Source organism: Aulonocara stuartgranti (genome assembly GCF_965226115.1).
Source record: "Aulonocara stuartgranti genome assembly, chromosome: 9".
Classification (NCBI taxonomy): Eukaryota; Metazoa; Chordata; class Actinopteri; order Cichliformes; family Cichlidae; genus Aulonocara; species Aulonocara stuartgranti.
The window spans coordinates 25,221,034-25,241,115 of record NC_138960.1 but is presented as its reverse complement, the minus strand read 5'-3'; the positions used below and the strand labels follow the sequence as shown (position 1 = coordinate 25,241,115).

The window sequence follows — 20,082 nt, the reverse complement described above, 5'->3', positions numbered from 1 at the left end:
GTGAAAATGTAAATTGTAGCTTCAGTTTCCTGCTCTCAGCTGACAAGACCTGCACCATGTGTGGTCTCCTGCTGCTGTAACCCATCTGCTTCAAGGTTTCACATGTGTGTGCTTAGAGATGTTCTTCTGCAAACCTTGAGTGTAACAGTGGTTTTGTAAAGTTACGGTCACCTGTCTGTCACCTCAAAGCAGTCTGGCCATTTTCTTCTTGCCTTTGGCATTAATAAAACATTTTTACTTGGATATTTTCTCTTTTTAGAATATTTTCTGTAAACTAGAGAGAGTTGGGCTGGAAAATCAGCAGTTTCTGAAATAGTCAGACCAAAAGGACTGCCACGTTTACAGTCACGTAAATAACCTTGCTTCTCTATTCTGATACTCAGATCATCCTGGGCATATCTACATGTGTAAATATATTACGGTGCTGCCTTGTGATTGGCTGAGGAACAGTAAACAGGTATATATGAAATACTTAAAAAAAAATCACAATGCGCTACTCAGTCAAATGGCTATAATTGAAATCAACCTTTCATCTGGAGGATTACTAAAATAAAAGGAGGGAGGGGCCTTTTTTGAAGATTTAAGTAATTGAGTGAAGCCCAATGAGCGTCACCACCAATGAGATGACAACTGCCTTAAGGAATGCTCCCTGGGCCGGATAAGATGCACCTGCAGGAAGGCGTGCCAAGAGCACTTTAAACTCGGGAGAGCCTCGGAGTTGTGTGGGACAAACGGCTGCGTTTTTATTTATTTATTTATTTTAACCTCGGTCACGCATAGCAGAAATTCTGGGTCCACTACGTGACAGGTAAGTGCGCTCATTAGAGAGCACGTGGAGATGTAAACATAAGCTTGATAACAGAGTATCTGATCTTTGATAGTCTTTTATCAACTTGAGCTGTTTGACTTGGCTGCACATCAGCTGATAGCTCCCATCTCTCATCTCTATCTCGGCGAACGGGAAAAGGGGGAGGCTGCTTTAAAGTCCTGACTTTTTTTCTGCTGTCAACTTTTAACTTGTGGCCACAAAACCTGCCCTTTTACCGAAGGTAAGCTCGTGGTAAGCTTTCCAGTTTACCACGAGATCGTGCAGGTTTCTGTTCAGTGGCATGCCTGCACATCCTCACTAAGCTCTCTAGTCAAACCAGTTCCGTTGAAGCGATAATGACCTCCCCAGCGGACCTGATGTTTGTTGACATTTTGCAGGTTATTAGAGTTCAACCCTCCAAAAAGAGCTTTCCGCCTCGTCCTGACACCCGCTAATCAAAGTTTAAAGCGATAACGCTAAAGCACGAATGGTTTAAACATAGCATATTACAGCATAGCCAAATGTATAAACCCACATATATCAATGCACTTTTGCTTCTAAGCAGCGCAGCAGAGCAGATGGACCAGGTATCCAACCGGTCAGGAGTGGGCAGTGATGACATCACAGATGATACCTCACTGCCGGACCTGAGGTGGAGCTCAGATGAAGATGTAAGGAAAAAATACAACTAACATAAAGCTGCTGCTGCTCTCAACGGTGCCATAAACTGTGAAATGGAAAATCTTTCACTGCCCCCTTGTGGGAGGCCATGTTTCCTCCCAGCACAAAGGTGTGATTGCTGTTTCCTCCCTGAGGCTCATAAATCTGCTCATCATCTGGAGATGTTCTTTATTTTATCATGCCTGTCTACACATGTTAATCTCGGTTTTACAGATCTCATCGTTTTGTTGTTTCTTTCGCAAATTCTTGCTCTGCATTAAAGTCCTCGTGTCATTAATGTGAACTGTTCCTCTGTCAGAGCTCTGACGTTCAGACACAGTGCCTCGCGGCACCTCAGCCTCCTGTGCCAACCTACAAACAGAGGCTCGAGGAGTTTAAGAAGCTGTTCAAAGAGCTGCCTGAAACAGAGAGACTCCTAGTGGGTGAGTTGAAAAGGCTACCATTGTTGGGTCTTTCATTGTGTACATCAGTTCCATTCTTTATATCCAAATGCATCATAATATTTATTTTATTTGTGTCATGACATTCAATTCTCTATGGGCGTCTTTGCATCATTAAATTTCTGTAAACAGTGCACATCATTTATTATGTTAGAGCTGCTCAGGAACCTCCAGTCACATAAACAATGATCATTTCTCGAGCTTTTAGCAACAGCCAGAAACCCACAGTTGTAACAATTTAATGAGCACTGCATTTCAGCACCAGTTTGTTTGTATAAGTTCAATATTTTAAATGATAAAAAGGATCTGCTCACAAAAAGGTTTCTCTGTGAAAATGCTCATCTTTATTCCAAATGCAGTTGAAACCTAAAAACGGCAAACACAGGTCAGAGACATTTATTTATATGCATGGCGTGTCTGCTTCAGCGCTCTTCTGTGTTTTTCCTCAGATTATCCGTGTGCCCTCCAGCGGGATATACTTCTACAGGGACGCATTTACCTCTCAGTGAACTGGGTCTGTTTCTACAGCAATGTGTTTCGTGGAACAAAGGTAATAACACTGAAGAGAAGGATGGAGAGCAGCAGGACGAGGGTGTAAACTATTTGCTGGCGTTTTCTTAAGTTGCAGTGTGTTTGACCTCTCAGTATCACTGTACCCAAGAGGTTAAACTCACTGATGATAGATATGTGGAGAAAATCCCAGCAGATAAGCAGTTTCTGACACTGTGACCAGTCCATCTGGAATAAACAACCAAAGTCATTTGTATCACCTTTCTCCCCCACTCACCTGACTGGAATTTCAGTAGATATGCTTAAATCTACTGTTGCTGCTATGTGATTTGCTGATTAGATATTTGCATTGGTGAACAGATGACACTGATGTTTGTTCTTCAAGCATTCACATTAACCTTTCACTATTATTATTATTATTTTCAAATAGATCACTCTGACACTTAAAAACATCACAAATATGACGAGAGAGAAAACTGCTCGATTCATTCCCAACGCCATCCAGATCTGCACGAGTACAGACAAGGTACCAAACTGCAATCATTCAGAGCTGGTTTAACATAAAAACACACATTTGCTTATATTCGGTTTCTCTCTTTGTATTTTCGCTCGCAGTTCTTCTTCACTTCCTTCTCAGCAAGAGAGAAAAGCTACCGGGAATTTTCTCGCATGTGGGAAAACACGCTGCTGGGTAAGGTAAGGCCCTGCTTCACCCACCTGTTGTTACCTGCAACAGCGCATTGTCCCAATCGGTACAGTACTCATGTCTATGTCCAACACTAGTTCATGATTTATAGTCATTTCCAAAAGCACTGCTGTGCGCAACTCCTCCAAAAACACCAGTGGTCCTGTGACTTTATGGAGCATTTATCTAATCAGTTCAGAGTACATATCATGCTCCACTACCCCAGCCACAAACGGTCTTCCTTTGAGGTAATCAGTCTTGTTTAGTTATTGCGTGTAGGGTTAACCATCTGCACACAGCACCGGTGTTTGTTCACGAGTCTAGCAGACACAAGGGTTTTATTTTATTTACATGTGTTAACCTGCATGTAAATGAGGGATGTACTTTTAAAATAAACCCACTGGAAGTCAGCTTTCACCTTTTACCCACTTCCTGTGTTCCTGTGTAGTAAAGGTAAACAAATAAGAATAAACAAGAACAGTTTTATTTGTATTGTCCGGATTTTTTTTTTTTATAGTAAAATGAACGATATCTCACTTGTGTTAAACCTGGACATGCAAAGTCATAACGTTTTTTTGTTTGTTTGTTTTAATTGAAACTATTGTCGTCATATCTATTTTTTTTTTCCTTTTCCTGAAAGTGATCAAATTAATTCAAATGTGAGATGAATGCGGAAAATTCCACTCAGGTTAAGGCAGTAGCTTTGTTTTGGGTATTGAGACTAAAATAACCAGCATGGTTATCATAGGGTTTAAGATGAGAACCATTCAAGGCTCTTTGGTATCGGCACTGATTAATTTGTTAATCGCTGAACTTTGGACTCTCCCGTCATCGGTCTTTAGCCTCTGCCTTGGCACTATGGCAGCCTCTTCTCGTGGGTGTGGGTCTCCTGGGATCTGCAGCGCAAACACCTGAATATAAAAGTTCATTGACCTCTGCAGGTGTGGCCAGGACGGCTGATTTGCATTGACGACTGGCCTCCAGTCGCACTTGACGCTTCGCTGGTGTTGAAGTTGAAACTGTCAGAGGGTTTACTCTAACAAAAATAAAGAAGCTTCCTGTGGCTGTTTCACGAATAAGAGAACGGGAGGTACAAAAAGCTTTCTATTTACCTTTTTTCACTGGAGCAAATCTGGGCGGCGCGTCTTGGACTCGCTTGAGTTGTCTACTTCCTGAATGTGGGTGCGCTGTGCGTCCAGGTCACTGATCACTGCCTGGGAGCCAGTAAACGCTCGCAGCTGTGGGATTGTTGTCCTTTAACGCGTAAGTAAAACCTGCGTGTACGGATCTCAAACGTTTTTGTGGGTTTCACGTGAAACAATAATTCGTTCTCATTCGACAAAAACGCGTAAATTTCCAGTGGAATAAACGGGTCTACAATAATCTCGTTCATCTATTTTGAAGTGAAGATCTTGTTTGTGTAACACTGTTTTGTGTCTAAAAACTGAAGGTCCCGCTTATTAACACTGTATGGAAGCTTTTGAACCTTTGTCTGCCAAGGGTTAATGCCAAAGTGTAAGATGAGTATCTATGCAGGTCAGAGAGATAAGGTCAGCCAGTTTGTCGCCCATGGTGACAATACAGCAGGTTTGCTTGATCAGTTTGGGAGTTTTTTCTTCCTTTGTGTGTCTGTGTGCTTATCTCCTAGGTAAAGACCTCACGTGTCATTCATTTCAAGCAAAACGTCATGGTTGACTTGCCTTTTCCCATCTCTTTCAGTCTCTGACCAGCCACGAGTTATGGCAGACGGTTAGGCAGCATTATGGTTTTGATCTTGGCTTAAGCTATGAAGAGATGGATAGCTCACCGATAATAGCAGAATCAAACATGCAGACCAGGTAAACGCACCTACACCTCCATCTCCAGCCACACGCACCGCATGACATGTTTAGAATCTGATGTCGCCCATTTGTTTGCTTGCAGCCTGACAGCCAGGCCTGGCGGAGATGACGGTCCAGGGAGACTAGAGCGGCCCCCTTTCCTCCGCATCCCTGAAGTGGAAAATGGACCCTTGGACACCTCCACACCTCAAGGGGAAGAAATGCCTTCCCCTATTGGCTCACAGAGCTCTTCCAACTTGGTATTTAAGCAATCACGTTTTTAATACTGCAACTGTATATCCATCTTTTTTTTTGCAAGAATTATGACAAAACTAGCCATAATTGCACCTCAGATCCAATTATGGTAACAGACCTCAAAGGAAAACAAAAATACGAAAAACTTGTCTTCTTGCAGGAGGACTTTCGTAACACCCCATCCCAAAGGCGCAGTCCGGCTCCCCAACTGGACCGCCTCGTCCCGGAGCGCGTCTCCAAGCGCTCCTCCCTTTCTCTTGACCTTAACGCCAACGAAAACGGCATGTCTGAGGAAAGCGGCTCGGAAAGCGAAGAAGAAGGTGACAAGATGCCGCTCAGGGCCTGGTGCATGCTTAAAAGGTGTGGTTTTGTTTTTTGTGGTTTAATATCTTTCTTCCTCTTTTCTCTCCTCAGTGGAGGACCGCGTTGGTCTGTCTCAGGTGTCCGGTCGACAGTATTTGAACCGGGTTTTCCACATCGGTGCAAAACATATGTTTGGAATTCTCTTCACCGACTCCACCTTCATGCGCAGGTTTATGGATGCCCGGAAGATAACCAGTAAGGCTTTTTATTTAAAAAAAAAAAAGAGAGAAGTTTTCATTCAGATCTAGCAAATAAAAGCTCTTGTGTGCACAGTATTCAAGGTTGCCTTTTGTGTTCTCAGATATCACCTCTACTGCCTGGCAAAAAGACTCTTCTGGTAACATGAAGCGGAGTCTGAACTACACAATAACCATCAACAACCCTCTGATTGGGAAGTTCTCCACTGCTACGGAGTACCAGGTGTGTTTACATCAGCATGAATGACGCTTTCCAGCTCAAATTGATTAATTTATATTGTAGCTCTCTTCACGACAACACAGACACAGGTCGGTTCTTTGAAACGGGCGTTTATTACTTGGGCCTTCTCTCCTCAGCTTCACCATCACCAGTACGCCGATACGCCATTACGCCATTACGCCATTACGCCGTGAGAACTGGTCACGAGCGAACAGTACAAACAATTAGCAACTTTACAGTACACATATTAAGTCCAAACACAAATAAAAAACATTTCTCAAATGACAAATACCTCGTTGGCTGCTTGTCCTGAAAAGAGGTCCTTAAGTCCTTGTATTGCCCTTTCTTTTAGTAAACTTTTAGCTTAAATCGCTTCATGAGAGACATCTGCTCCCTCGCAGTCCATGAAAAGTCTCGTGTGCTCTCGTTAAGGGTATTCTCACGAGACACTAGCTCTCACCTTACACATGTACATTTCAAATAAAGACATTTCAACGCAAACTATATATATTCATGAAATTATGTAACTTAACATTTTAACAGCATTTACACTCCCACCAAAATCACTCATTGACTTAAAATGAGAGATTTTCCTCAATGAAAATTATAAGGAAGTGATGTGTGAGTGTACATTTAAGTGTAGGTCATTTAGCTTTACGTGTGTTTTAGGTGGCCTCAAGTAATGTAACTACTTTGTGAACAGGCCTCTCAAGGAAAACTGATTTAGTGATTGGTTTTCCCTTATCAAAAGTAGTGTCACTGAGCAGAAGCTTTAGCTTTCGCACCTTGCCATCTGCGCTGGGCAGGGCTTCCACAACCCTTGCAAGCTTCCACTGGTTTCTTGGTGCACTGTCATCCTTTAATATTACAATGTCATCTGGTTGCAAGTTTCGTGACAGCTTCTGCCATTTCTGTCGTTGTTGGAGGTTTAGCAGGTATTCTCGTTTCCATCGTTGCCAAAATTCATTGGCCAAAAACTGTACTCTTCTCCACCTTTTGTGCAGATAGAGATCTTCTTTGCAGAATTGTCCAGGGGGTGGCAGAATTACAGATGATTTCATGGTTAGAATGTGGTTGGGAGTGAGGGGTTCCGGACCAGTAGGATCGTGAAGATGCTCGACACTTAGTGGCCTGCTGTTGATTATGGTCATTGTTTCATACAGAAACGTTCTTAGAGTTGTGGTGTCAAGTCTGCTGGCGGACTTGTCGAGCATAGCTATCAGGATGCTTCGGATTGTTCGAATCTGGCGTTCCCAAACTCCTCCCATATGACTAGCTGATGGGACATTCAGCACAAATTCACAACCAAGCGCCCTTGTACGGTCTTGATCCATTCCTTCAAGCAATTCAGAAAGCTCCTTTCTAGCACCAACAAAGTTTGTGCCTCTATCACATCTTAGCTGGCGCACGGGTCCTCGAATAGCTATGAATGATCGAAGTGCATTCATGAATGCGTCTGTTGTCAAATCGTCAAGGGTTTCTATGTGAACTGCTCTAGAACATAGGCAGGTGAATAACAATCCGTATCGTTTCAACTCTCTCCTTCCTTCCTTCACAATAAAGGGGCCAAAACAGTCAAGCCCACAATAAGTAAAGGGGGGAGATGTCTCAATTCTCTCTCCTGGTAGATTTGCCATTTGTTGAACCTCAGTTGTTCTTCTGTATCGTCTACATTTTACACACTTGTAAATGTGTGAGGAGACCACACTTCCACATCCTAGGACCCATATTCCGCTTGCGCGCAACTCGTTCATGGTCATGCCCCTTCCTTGATGGTGTATAAGCTCATGATGATGTTTGACCAGCAGAGCTGACACATGAGATTTTTTCGGAAGAATCGCAGGATGCTTTACATCATGGTGTAAGGCTGACTGAGACAGCCGTCCTCCCACCCTAAGAACATTGGTTTCGTCCAGGAAAGCATTCAGCTGGCGTAGCCTGTTGTGCCTGCTCAAAGTGTGTTCCTTCTTGCCTCTTATTTTCTTTATGTCTTCAGCGAAAGCGTCTTCTTGTACGAGTTTGATGATGAAGATCTCTGCTTCTCTTCGTTCTTCAAGATTAGTCGACTCATTAGTTCTCGACTGAAATCCCTTAAACTCTCTGACAAATCTCTTGAGCCTGGCAATGGCTCTCACCACTCTGGACCAGTCAGAAAATTTAGTTAAACGGTTTACCATTGGATTCTGTTCTCTTGCTTTAACTGCATGAACATGTGCTCTCCGAAGTTCAGGATCAGTAGCCTCAACTTCTCCCACCATTCCCACTTCATGTGGGAGATTTTGCTGCCAAAGGAAGTTGGGTCCTTTCAGCCAGCTAGATTCTTTCATTTGAACTGCAGTCAATCCTCTTGAGGCTCCATCAGCTGGGTTGTTTTCAGAGTTGACATGTCGCCATTGTTCAGGTTTTGTGCTAGATCTTATTCGCTGGATGCGGTTGGCCACGAATGTTTGGAACCTTTTAGCATCATTGTTCACATAGCCAAGGACCACCTTTGAGTCAGTCCAGTAATACTCTTGCACATTTTCAATCTCCAGCTCGCCTCTAATGATATCACCAATGCGGACTGAGGTCACAGCTGAAGATAACTCAAGCCTTGGGATGGTTGTTAGTTTGGTAGGGGCTACTCTTGCTTTCCCCAAGACAAGTGAACAACTTATCTGTCCTGTTTCACTCACCGCTCTAAGGTATGAGCATGCACCATACCCTTTGAAGCTTGCATCAGAAAAGTTGTGAAGCTCATATAGTGAGACTTCACCAAAGTTTGATGGAAGGTAGCTTCTTGGAATCTTTAGAACTGCCAAATGAGGCAGATCTTTGAGCCATGACTCCCATTGTGGCTGGATGTGCTCGGGGAGAGGTTCGTCCCAGCTTACCTTGTCTCTACACAGTGTTTGAAGAATCTGTTTGCCGATAAGTAGGAATGGAGCCACGAAACCTAGTGGATCATAGACTGAGGCAACAGTTGAGAGAACGCCTCTCCTTGTCAGTGGGTTTTCTTTTACCACCACCCTGAACTGAAATTCATCCGCCTCAACACACCACTGAACTCCAAGTGCTCGCTCGATATGAAGTTCTCCTAGAGCCATGTTTAGATCTTTGGTCTGAACATATTCTTGTGGTGGAATTGTTGCAATCACACTCTCATCGTTGGATACAAACTTATGTAGCCGTAGATTTCCTGTTTTGCACAGAGCTCTTGATTCCTTTACCAGGCGTATAGCTTCAGCAGTCGACCTTACACTTGTCAGGCCATCATCTACATAGAAGCTTCTTTGGATGAACTTAATGGCTTCTTTGCTGAACTTGCCTTGGCCTTGTGAAGCTAGGTATTTCAGTCCAAAGTTGGAGCAACCGGGGGATGAAGCTGCCCCAAAGAGGTGTACCTTCATCCTGTACACTGAGGGTTCAGAATCCAAATCACCTCCATCCCACCAGAGGAACCTGAGATAATCTTGATGTTCCCTTGCAACGTGGAACTGGTGAAACATTTTTTCGATGTCGCACATTATGGCTATAGGACCCTTTCTAAATCGACACAACACACCAACTAATGTGTTAGTCAGGTCTGGACCTGTCAAGAGATGGTCATTTAGAGAGGTTTCTTGGTAGCGTGCCGAACAATCGAAAACCACACGGATCTTCCCGGGCTTGTGGGGATGGTAGACACCATGGTGCGGTATGTACCATGCTGGCTGGTTGTCTAATTCAGACTGTGGCACCTTCTCAGCATCTCTTCTACTTATGATTTCATTCATGAAATTGACATAGTCCGTGTAATATTGTTCATTTCTCCTCAGTCGACGCTCTAATGAGCTGAGCCTGTGAACTGCACACTGTTTATTGTCTGGAAGATTAGGTTTGTCTGTCTTGAAAGGAAGCGGAAGTTCATAGTGGCCATCTTCCTTCTGTCTTATTCCAGCTTTCACTTTAGACAGAAAGAGGAGGTCCTCCTGAGAAACTGGATTATCATCTGTTGAGTGATCTGTGAAATCTGATTCAAAAGTCTTAATTATGTCAAGTGGGTTGATCTCTTTGACTTGAGTCCTGCACGCAAAGTGCACTTCCTTCTTTAGCTGAACTGATGGATGCACAGTTGGTGTCACTTGTCGTACTATGATTCTATGACTGAATCCTATTGGATCGCTGTTGTCGCTTGCTGAATGTGAGCAACCAACAATGCTCCAGCCCAGATCAGTCCGCTGCGCATATGGATGATTTTCGTCACCAGACAGGATCTCTCTTGGGAGGAGGGCTCGTTGACAGTTGTAGCCTATAAGAAGGCCTACTTCGCAATCCAACTGTGGTGGAATCTTTTCTGACAGTTGCTCTAGATGTGGCCATTTTAGAGCTGTTTCAGAGGTAGGAATGTGCAGCCTGTTTACTGGAATAAATTCTCTTGTGAAAACAGGTGGTAGTGGAATCCTTTTCTCTGAGTTGTATCCTCTCACTTGTAGACCTGTCATTTTCTGACATGGAATAACTGTCGACTTGGCAGACATTGTGGACAGTCGCAGACTGACATTCTCTCTGTTTGTGTTCAGGCCTTGAGCTACTTCATCTAGTATGAAGGTGGTATCACTCTGTGTGTCTAAGAGTGCATAAACTAGCAGTTCTTGATCTGGCTGCTTAATAGATGACACCCAGACTGGCAAGATAGAAGATGTTCGTGTGCTTAGACCCTCTTGAATAACTCTGTTGGAAGTGGCTGTTGCGGTCCTTTCTGTGGTGTCTGCCTTGTCCTTTGAAATTTCACTTGCATTTAGGTGGATTGGCCTTTGACGTTCCTTGAACTTATCGTCATGCAAACATGTTGGGTGTCTCTTTTGGCATTTCTCACACGTGCTTTTGTTATCACATTTTCTTGAGTGATGACCGGTCTTCAAACATCCAAAGCAAAGCTTCTCTGTGTGTACAAACTTAACACGATCCTGAACTGTCTTTTCTGTGAAACTTCGGCATTTGTCTAGGATGTGTCCTGTCCTTTTGCAGAAAACACATGATGTAATACTGCTCTGTGTTGTAGTTGTGGTCAGAGTCTTTGCTTGAACTATTTGGCTTCGTAGATGCCTTGGTTTCTCGCTTTCAACACTCTTAAGTGCTTGTATTGAGGAAATTGGATCGCAAGCAAGATCTGCTTCCTTTGATAGGAAGTCAACAAACACCTTGAATGGTGGGTACTCAGCTTTCACTTGTCTGACTTCCATCACTTTGCGATTCCAGCTGGAAACCAACCAATCTGGCAATTTCAGCAGAATCCTCTGACTCTCAACGCAGTCATTCAAGACCTCCAGCATCTTGACATGAGACATGGCAGCCTCACAGCTCTTGAGAAAGTCTGCAAATTCTCTTAGCTCGCAAGCATCCTTAGAACCTATCTTTGGCCATGCATGCAGCTTGTCTCTGAGTGACTTCCCAATTAGGAATGGGTCTCCGAAACGTTTCTCTAAAAGCTTCCAGGCTGAGTCATATGCTGCTTCTGTGCCCAATAGAAGAAATCCTTCCACGGCCTTCTTTGCTGTGCCACCTAAGTACTTTCTTAGGTAATACAGTTTTTCATTCTTTGGGATGTTCTTCCTTTCTATTAATGTTTCAAAGGACAGTTGCCAGTCTTTGAACTTCAAGGGATCTCCTGTAAACACCCCAGGCTCTGGTGTTGGGAGCCGGTTTGCACTCATAGCTTCTACTAGTGCATTGACTAGATCTAAGCTATTCTGCTCTTGAGGCCTCAACACTGAGGCTGGAGGAGACTGAGGTAGCTGTTGTGGACAAGGAGCTTGACTTGTGACTGCTAGGGATTGAGGAATAAATGGGGGACTTGATGCATTGAGAGAATGGGTTGTGACTGGAAGTACTGTGGAGTCAGCGACTCTAAGCTCTGGCAGTACTTCACTACCATACGACAAATCAGTTGCTTCTATGTTTTCTTCAGCTTCATCATAGACCCTCACTCGAGCTCTAGCAGCATTTAGCTTCTTTACTTCTTCTAGGCGTGCAAGTTTTCTACGTTTATCTTGGATTGCTTGCTGTCTGGCTAGGTTCTCAGCCTCTAACATTTGAAGTTCTGTTTCTTCCCTTTCTTGCTCCTCCAACACTGCCAAGACTTCCTGAGTTGCAGCAGCTTCAGCTACAGCCTCTATTCTTTTGACAGAGTGGCTGCTAGAGTGGGTAGAACTACATCCTTGACGAGACAGTGGTCTAGAAACAGAACCTGTTGAGCCTAGAACAGATCCAGCATCAGGCCAAGACTCTTCATCTTTATCTGCTTCATGACCTTTAAGCTGTCTCTCTGCTCTTTGAATAATAAATTCTGAGAATGACATGCATGTATCAACCCTGCGCCGCAGGTCTGGTTCAGGGGTTTGCGCTTGACGCAGCTCCTCATAAACCACCTTTACATCAGAACAGGTGCTTTTGATGTTCTCAATAAGCTCAGTTAACTCATCCTTAGAAGCATCACCACTTAATAACTCTTTGCCTATTCGTGCATGACACCTCCACTTCTCATAGATGATTTTGTATTTGCGTTGAATGTGCTTCAGTCTCTCATCTTGGTATGCTCTTCCCCTTTCTGTTAGGGTACGCGCCCTCTCACTTCTTCGAAGCCCCTCTAGTTCTGCTGCAGATTCAGTGACAGTAGCTTCAGCTTGAGCGGATTGTTCAGCATCTTTATGGCAGGTCTCTCTGCTTATGTTAGACATGTTGAGATTATAGCAGTGTGATTGTGCAGCTATTAAACTTCAACTAGATTTCTTCTGGACTATGTGTAAGTGAAAGTTGCAATAAACTTAATTTGAATTAAGGTTCATAAATGTATGTATGAGTCTTCCAACACACTGTTGACTTCAATACTGAACTTAAGTTTCAAACAGACAAGAACAACAAAAATCACCTTATCACAAATATACAATAACAGTGTAAATGTACTTAGAAATACCTTAAATCCTTATCATTTACATTACTAAAGGTTTTCAAGTTTTCACATCAGTATAGTACCCCTTTAAAATTCACATAAGGTGCCCTTTAAACTCAGCAGATTTTGTATAACTCAAAATTACTCATAACCTGTGAGCTTGTTAAATATTTACTTGTTTGTTCTATAAACCTTGTGATGTACAACAACTATAAATGCAAACACATTGGATTAATCTCTACATTAAGCAAGCAAGAATAACAGATGAGTCCCTTAGTTGCAATTTTCACATTTAACCACTTCTCACACCACCTTAACTTCACTTTGTGGTAGAGCTTCTCCTGATCTTAAACGTGAAAATTAGCGCTTTAACTCAGTCTAACCACCGTTGCTTGTTAATGCTGTGCCGATATGCGTTATGCACTCTGCTTATCTGACGTGATGCACCGGATCCGCGTCGTTTCGTCATCCGCGGCGATCCTGTCCTCTCCTACCCGTGTTGAGCAGGCGAGTTCTCACTGTAGCTCTCTTCACGACAACACAGACACAGGTCGGTTCTTTGAAACGGGCGTTTATTACTTGGGCCTTCTCTCCTCAGCTTCACCATCACCAGTACGCCGATACGCCATTACGCCATTACGCCATTACGCCGTGAGAACTGGTCACGAGCGAACAGTACAAACAATTAGCAACTTTACAGTACACATATTAAGTCCAAACACAAATAAAAAACATTTCTCAAATGACAAATACCTCGTTGGCTGCTTGTCCTGAAAAGAGGTCCTTAAGTCCTTGTATTGCCCTTTCTTTTAGTAAACTTTTAGCTTAAATCGCTTCATGAGAGACATCTGCTCCCTCGCAGTCCATGAAAAGTCTCGTGTGCTCTCGTTAAGGGTATTCTCACGAGACACTAGCTCTCACCTTACACATGTACATTTCAAATAAAGACATTTCAACGCAAACTATATATATTCATGAAATTATGTAACTTAACATTTTAACAGCATTTACATATATGTTAATGTTGTTTGAACTACGCCTGGCTGCTTATTTGTACTTTATTATCTGTCAGACGCTGTACAAAGAATCTAGGGATGGTCAATATTACCTCATAAACTCGGAGGTGTACACACATGACGTTCCCTATCATGACTACTTCTACACTCAAACCCGCTACTACATCATGAGTAACTCTAAAAGGAAATGTCGACTAAGGTAAAGTGTCAACTTTTTTTCTGGGTCTGGTTTATTTGGCACTACACTTAGACAAAGCTAGGTGTACTTCATATTAAACTGTACAAAACTAGCAATTTTAACATTTATTAAGTGGTAAATGCACAGTTATATCCTAATTAGATACTGCGCCATGTAAAAACCTTCACCCACCTTTCATGTCTTTATATTATGAGTCAGTATCTCTACAGACTTTATACTCTACCTGATTGCATTTTTTTAGTCACTTAACAAAGACCTATAATTTCTTCAAGCTTGGGGGGGGCTGGGCTAACTCAGTGGATGAACCAGTGTTGTCTGCACATAACCATTTTACATTTAGGCACAGAGTAGTGCAGTGGTTAGGATGGTCACCTCACAGGGTTCTGGATTCTCCAGTTTCGTCCCAGAACATTAATGGTGTTAACTGGTGGTTAACTGTGGATGTGAGCATTAAAGGTCGTCCCTCTCTGTGTTAGTCCTGCATTACATTAGCAACTTGCTAAGATGTGATTTTGTGACTCCTTGGCAGGTGCTCAAATGTGATTTTTTTTTTTTTTTTTTTTTTTTTTAATTATTTATTTTTTTGGCTCATTCTTCTACAGTCTTTAAATCCTGGAGGTTGTGTTGGCCTCATCTATGAACTCTGACCTCCTAGTCCTTTCCGTAGATCTTTCAATTGAATTCAGGTCAGGTGATTGGCCGGGCCATTCTAGCAGCTGTATTTTCTTTCTCTGAAACCAACCTAGTTTCCCTGGCAGTGTGTTTGGATCTGTCTCATTTCATCGTCTTCATCCTGCTAGATGGCAGCAGATCTTACTCAAGAATGTCTTTGCACATTTTTCTGTTCATCCTTCCTTTTTAATTATATGAAGCGTGCCAGTGCCACATGCTGGAAAAACAGCCCCACACCATGATGTTCCCACTTCCAAACTTCACTGCTAGTTTTGGGGTGATATGGAGTGCCTTTTGAACTCCAAACATGGCGTGTATTGTGCCATCCAAAGAGTTCAGATTTGGTCTCTTCGGAACACGCCATTATCTCCCAGTATTTCACGGGTTTGTCTAAATACTGGTTCCTGATTTGAGCACCGGGTCGAGCAAGCAAGGCTAATGCAGAGGCTTTGTTTAATTTGATGCAAAGTATATCTTCATCACACATTATTTGTGTAGTTAACCATGTTATCAGTGAGTCTGACTTTTACTTTTATTCTCCTTAACTGGATTTTACTCTGTCACATTATCAGGGTGTATACCGATGTAAAGTACAAGAAGCAGCCATGGGGCCTCGTGAAGTCCTTTATTACCAAAAACTCCTGGAGCGGCATAGAAGAGAATTTCCGGCATCTGGGTGAGTAGACGGCTTCATCTCCACGCTGTGGAGGGAGAAGAGGGCACTTGCCTGTCTCCTTTCTTCAGCCTGTGATTTTCTTTTCCCTGATCTGATATGAACGAAGGCTCCAACACGCACCATCTAAAGAAACTGATGAGAAACAAAGTCGCAGACATCTATCAGTCTGGAAACTATTATAAAGGCATTTCTAAGGCCTTGGGACTCCAGTGGACCACCCTTACCCACTAATAGAGAAAACTTGGACCAGTGGTGAACCTTCACAGGAGGGGCTGGCCTACCAAAGTTAATTAGATAACTTAAATCGGAGGCCTTTTTTTTGCACCACGGACCGGTTTATGTCCGACAATATTTTTGCAGACCGGCTTTTAAGGTGTCGTGGATAAATACAACAAAATAAGACCAGTACTGGTTCCAAAAAAGATTTATTTATAACACACGGAGAAAAAAGACCCAGGGAAACAGAGTTAATGATAAAAACTATTTAAAAAAAAAAAAAAAAAAAAGACAATTTAACTGACTTAAATTGACAACTCATCCAAGTCACACAAGAACCTGTAATATCATGTAAAAGAACAGCAGGCCTCACTCGTTTCAGTTAAGGTTAAGAGTTTATGATTTAACAATAAGGAGACTGGGGGCAGAATGGCATACATGAACGGCGTTCCAAGAAGAAAACCACTGCTGACCACAAATGACACATACGCACATCTCATACCTGCCAAAAAACATTTGGGAAAATACAGTGTTGAGATGTTTTGGCATGACCATAAACGGGCCAGGCCGTTCATGCTGATTACTTTTGCTTTTGCTGAGTTAACCCACCTGTTTCCTTTTATTTATATATATTTTTTGGTTTTGCCCTGTGATTACACAACACAGAAGCAGAACTGCTGGAGGAGGAAGCAGAGATGAACCAAGGAGGTGGAGAGGCGGGGAAGATGGGTGGGCTTCGCAGGAGGAGGCGGACTTACAGCCGGACTCTGGCAGAGCATTCAAAGCCCAAAAAGCAGTATAGGCACGACGCTGAGCAGCACAGAGAAGGCAACATGGGTACTGACGCCTTTTTAATAATGAAACTACAGTTTATGAAAATGGGGTGGTGGGATCATTATAACTGTGCTTGGCTTTGAATTAAACACTTAAAGTTGATATTTTCATTGTAATGGCCTAAACTGGATTCAAGTAATCCTTAATGTGGGCTTAGACATTTAATACACTTTTTACTGTACACTTTGAATAGGAAAGACTCAAACCTGTTATAACTGTGTCATCTTAAGTAGAGTTATGGTACAATCTTTTGACACGCTCAGAGAACAGCAACTTTTATACCTCAAGCAAAAAACTGCTTGTCATTAAGAGGAAATGTCTTGACAAATGCGACGTGCTCTGAGTGCAATATTATCCTCATAGGACTGCTAGTCAAAAACTGTTGTGTTGATGTTTGCTGCTGTATTTCAGGCCCTGTAGATATGAAAGGTCCGTATCGATGGAATGTCACAACGATAGTGGCTGGGATGAGTGTGGTGTAAGTTACCACACACACACACAGAAAGATAACTGTTTGTTTTGACTTACAAAAAAAAAAGTTTTAGTCACTTCCGCCTGCCTGCTCTGTTGGTCAGATTACTCAATACCTTCTGCCTTTTTTACAGTCTGCTGATCCTGACAATGCTGAATCTAGGCTTGTTTTTTAAGCTGTGGGCCATGGAGGATGTGGCCCAGCGCATGTATCTGACTACAAAGCATCGCCTGAGGGAGAGGAGCGAGGCCAGGTCAGTTGACTTCCCACTGCTTCTTTGTGACCTGCGTATAACCGAGGACTGTTCATAGATGGTACCTGTAATAGCTGTTGCCACAAGCTCTCAGAAAGCAGAAGTCTTAGTGTGGGTGGACGAGAGGAAGGGGTTCGTCTTCCTCCAGTTTTGTCTGGCCGTTTAAGCAACCCACATACAGCACAAGAGAGCTCTTGTTTTAATGACTCAGTGTTCAAACTGTCTGCTTCTGTGAATTTTTGGTGTTATGTAAGTGACATCAGTGGCCTTCTTTCACATTCTTCACTTCGTTTCCGTTTCTGGTTCTTCTGTAGCAAAAATACCTTACACATGAGAATGAATTCCTTTTTTATTTAACAGCTTAGCTGCTGAGTATGGATCCAAACTGGGAGCAGCGTTGAGGTCTCCAGAGGAGCTGCGCTTACTCAAAAATGTACTTCAGGACTCCATTAACCTCTTAGAACAGGTAGGTTGTTTAAAAGACCAGTTCATCACAAAATCAAATGTAAATATTTTTCCTTTGTTTAGATTTGTTCTGTTTTGGTTTGATTTGCTCATTTTTGCATATTACGAAGGCCTTTTTTCCTGTCAGTGACTTACTCAAAATCCTGAGTGACAAGACTGAACTGCACATTTAACAGCTGACATTTATATAGTTCAATGAGTTTCTGTTGTGATGGGGTCTGTTTTAAATTGCAAAGCATGTGCTTGTGTTAAAGTGCAGAGCATCGTGGCATTGGCACGAGTAAGGAAAGAAAGGAATTATCTGTTTCTTAGTGTTGTCTTTCAGCCTGACTGCAGTTCTCCCGTATCTTTGCAAACAATACGGCACCAAAATCCTGAAAAATGGCAGACTGACATTTGGATTCATGTTTACTAAACATATGCTTTTTTTTTTTTTTAAATTTGTGAGAACTTCAAACATTTAAATAGCTATATATAGTGGTGGAGTTGAGATAAGAGTAATTAATTATGGCCATCTGTGAAGGCACCAATATTGCTAAATGAGCAGGATAAGCAAACCACTTTCTGCAGATATTCTAGCAGAGAGACTGCAGCTCTTTGCCTGCTCTCACTCCAGACGTCGAAAATATGTGGAGCATTATAAAATTAAAGAATCTGACAAGGATGGCCTGATCTCTTGAACATATCTTGTCCTGTATTAAGAAATGTAAATAAATGTTGTCTTTGTTCCTTCCATTAAATGCAGACTTACACAATATAGAACAGTTTTAATATCATGGCACTCTTGTGATTTACACAGCTTTTTAGAGTGATTCACATTTAGGCTCCATAAACCTAAAGAGTTGGAAGAAATATGAACACATCTGTTTTTTTTTTTTTCTTTTTTTTTGGGGGGGGGGCGGCAGGCAGTCTGTTATGTTAGCTCAAAGCCTAACACAGGTGTTCATCTGGTCTTGTACGTGTTCTCCTTGCAGCTTCGTACTTCACTGGTGATGCTGCAACAGAATTTTGCAACAGCCAATCACACTGCAGCGCAGCAGTGACGCAGCCACGCCTGGTGACTACAAAGCACCTGTCCCTGTGGGTAAAACGACACTGAAGCACTGAACTGTCTCAGAGGATACCTCTGCTATCCACAGATGTTGCCATGTGGGCATCCCCAGGCACATGCCGTGTTTTCTTCGTGGTTATGCATCCCGAAGCCTGTGGTGAGGTATCAGGTGCCAGGATGTTGTTTGTTTTCTAAGCTGCGGACTGACTGCTGGGAGGAGGATTATGTTTCACCAGTCTGGTTTAGATTTCTGCAGAGGACCACTCAGCTCCCGCAGCTTCCATGGTTATTTTAATGAGCCTTGTGCCACATGAACTGTTGTGAATACTTTAGTTTTATTTTTGGGATGTGAGTCAATATTATTTAAGCTTTTTGCACACATTTACGTTTTTGCACGAGTCTTATGAGTAAGGCTGACTTACGCTCCTCTCCCCAATAAATCCCGCTAATCAGTGACTCAGACTTGAAGGATCATCTACACACTGTGGTCTCGAATCATTTTGTACATGTATACTTCAGTTATTCTGGCCTGCTGATATTTCAATGATTACACTGTGGTTCTCTCCTGGACCTTAAATGAAGCAGACCAGAACTGATCCTCATCACCTGTTCAGGTATAATCAGGGTTTTTTTTTTTTTTTTTTTTTTGTTTTTTTTTCCCTCTCCTCTGCACTGATCCAAATTTAGAGAACTGTACGATTTTTGTAGTTTAAAATGCTTTTGATGAGGTGATCTTTCAGCGAAGGTGTTGGCTCGGACTATCTCAGTACTGTGAACTCACTCTGTCAACACTAGAGGAAAGCTTGTTCTATTTTATTTTATTTTTTTAATTCTTAAGGTTTACACATGTCATTCTTGAATTTGAAGACTCTCATTTTCCTGTACGTATAAATCAATTTCGTTGAATTTGACTGTGTTTGGTCCTGATTGTTGTCGCTGTCTTGTCATTGATCATTTTAATAAATATTACTTTTGCCAGAAGTTTTGACTTTTCCTGGAAACCTTTAAAATATAAATAGTGTTTATATTTAAACTCTTAATGACGATTTTTCTAAATAATGTCTCAGTGTAAATAATGAGCTTAATTTCCAAGTTTGGTGCTTTCTCTTGTTGTGCCAGTGGAACAAACGGTTTCACCAGTGATTGATTTGGAACCTGGTATAAGGCTGATCTGTGTTGGCACAAAGTGATATTTATCTTTGGAAGAATCTGACTTAACTAAGACAGAACTGCCATATAGACTTTTTTTCTTTAAAAACCCCCCCAAACAAACAAAACCAAAACACACACAGATTGTGTTGGTAGGAGCTGCATAGATGCTCTGCTGGGGGAAGCAAAA

General features: G+C 42.3%; 1 protein-coding gene across 3 annotated transcripts; it reads left to right on the top strand.

The window, feature by feature from the left end:
- Window positions 1–549: 549 nt before the first annotated feature.
- gramd1c (GRAM domain containing 1c) lies at window positions 550–19,724 on the top strand. 3 transcript variants are annotated; one of them, XM_082546083.1, is made up of 18 exons: window positions 550–808; window positions 1,374–1,479; window positions 1,788–1,911; window positions 2,379–2,479; window positions 2,870–2,965; window positions 3,055–3,135; window positions 4,844–4,962; window positions 5,048–5,204; window positions 5,360–5,516; window positions 5,614–5,757; window positions 5,864–5,982; window positions 13,962–14,104; window positions 15,349–15,452; window positions 16,335–16,505; window positions 16,914–16,980; window positions 17,108–17,227; window positions 17,588–17,693; window positions 18,667–19,724. In XM_082546083.1, exons 2-18 carry the CDS (start codon window positions 1,387–1,389, stop codon window positions 18,733–18,735), a joined length of 1,971 nt encoding a protein of 656 aa, XP_082402209.1. In that variant the 5' UTR covers window positions 550–808; window positions 1,374–1,386; the 3' UTR covers window positions 18,736–19,724. The 3 variants fall into 3 exon arrangements, with proteins under 3 accessions (XP_082402209.1, XP_082402207.1, XP_082402208.1); XM_082546081.1 differs by having other exon boundaries at window positions 551–808; window positions 5,360–5,519; XM_082546082.1 differs by having other exon boundaries at window positions 551–808; window positions 1,371–1,479; window positions 5,360–5,519.
- The last annotated feature ends 358 nt before the right edge of the window (window positions 19,725–20,082 follow it).

Coding starts and splice junctions, on each gene's coding strand:
- gramd1c (XM_082546081.1), top strand. CDS start 1,387: ATGGACCAGGTATCCAACCGGTCAGGAGTGGGCAGTGATGACATCACA. Junction 1,912..2,378: donor AACAGAGAGACTCCTAGTGG/GTGAGTTGAAAA, acceptor GTTTTTCCTCAG/ATTATCCGTGTGCCCTCCAG. Junction 5,205..5,359: donor CACAGAGCTCTTCCAACTTG/GTATTTAAGCAA, acceptor GTCTTCTTGCAG/GAGGACTTTCGTAACACCCC.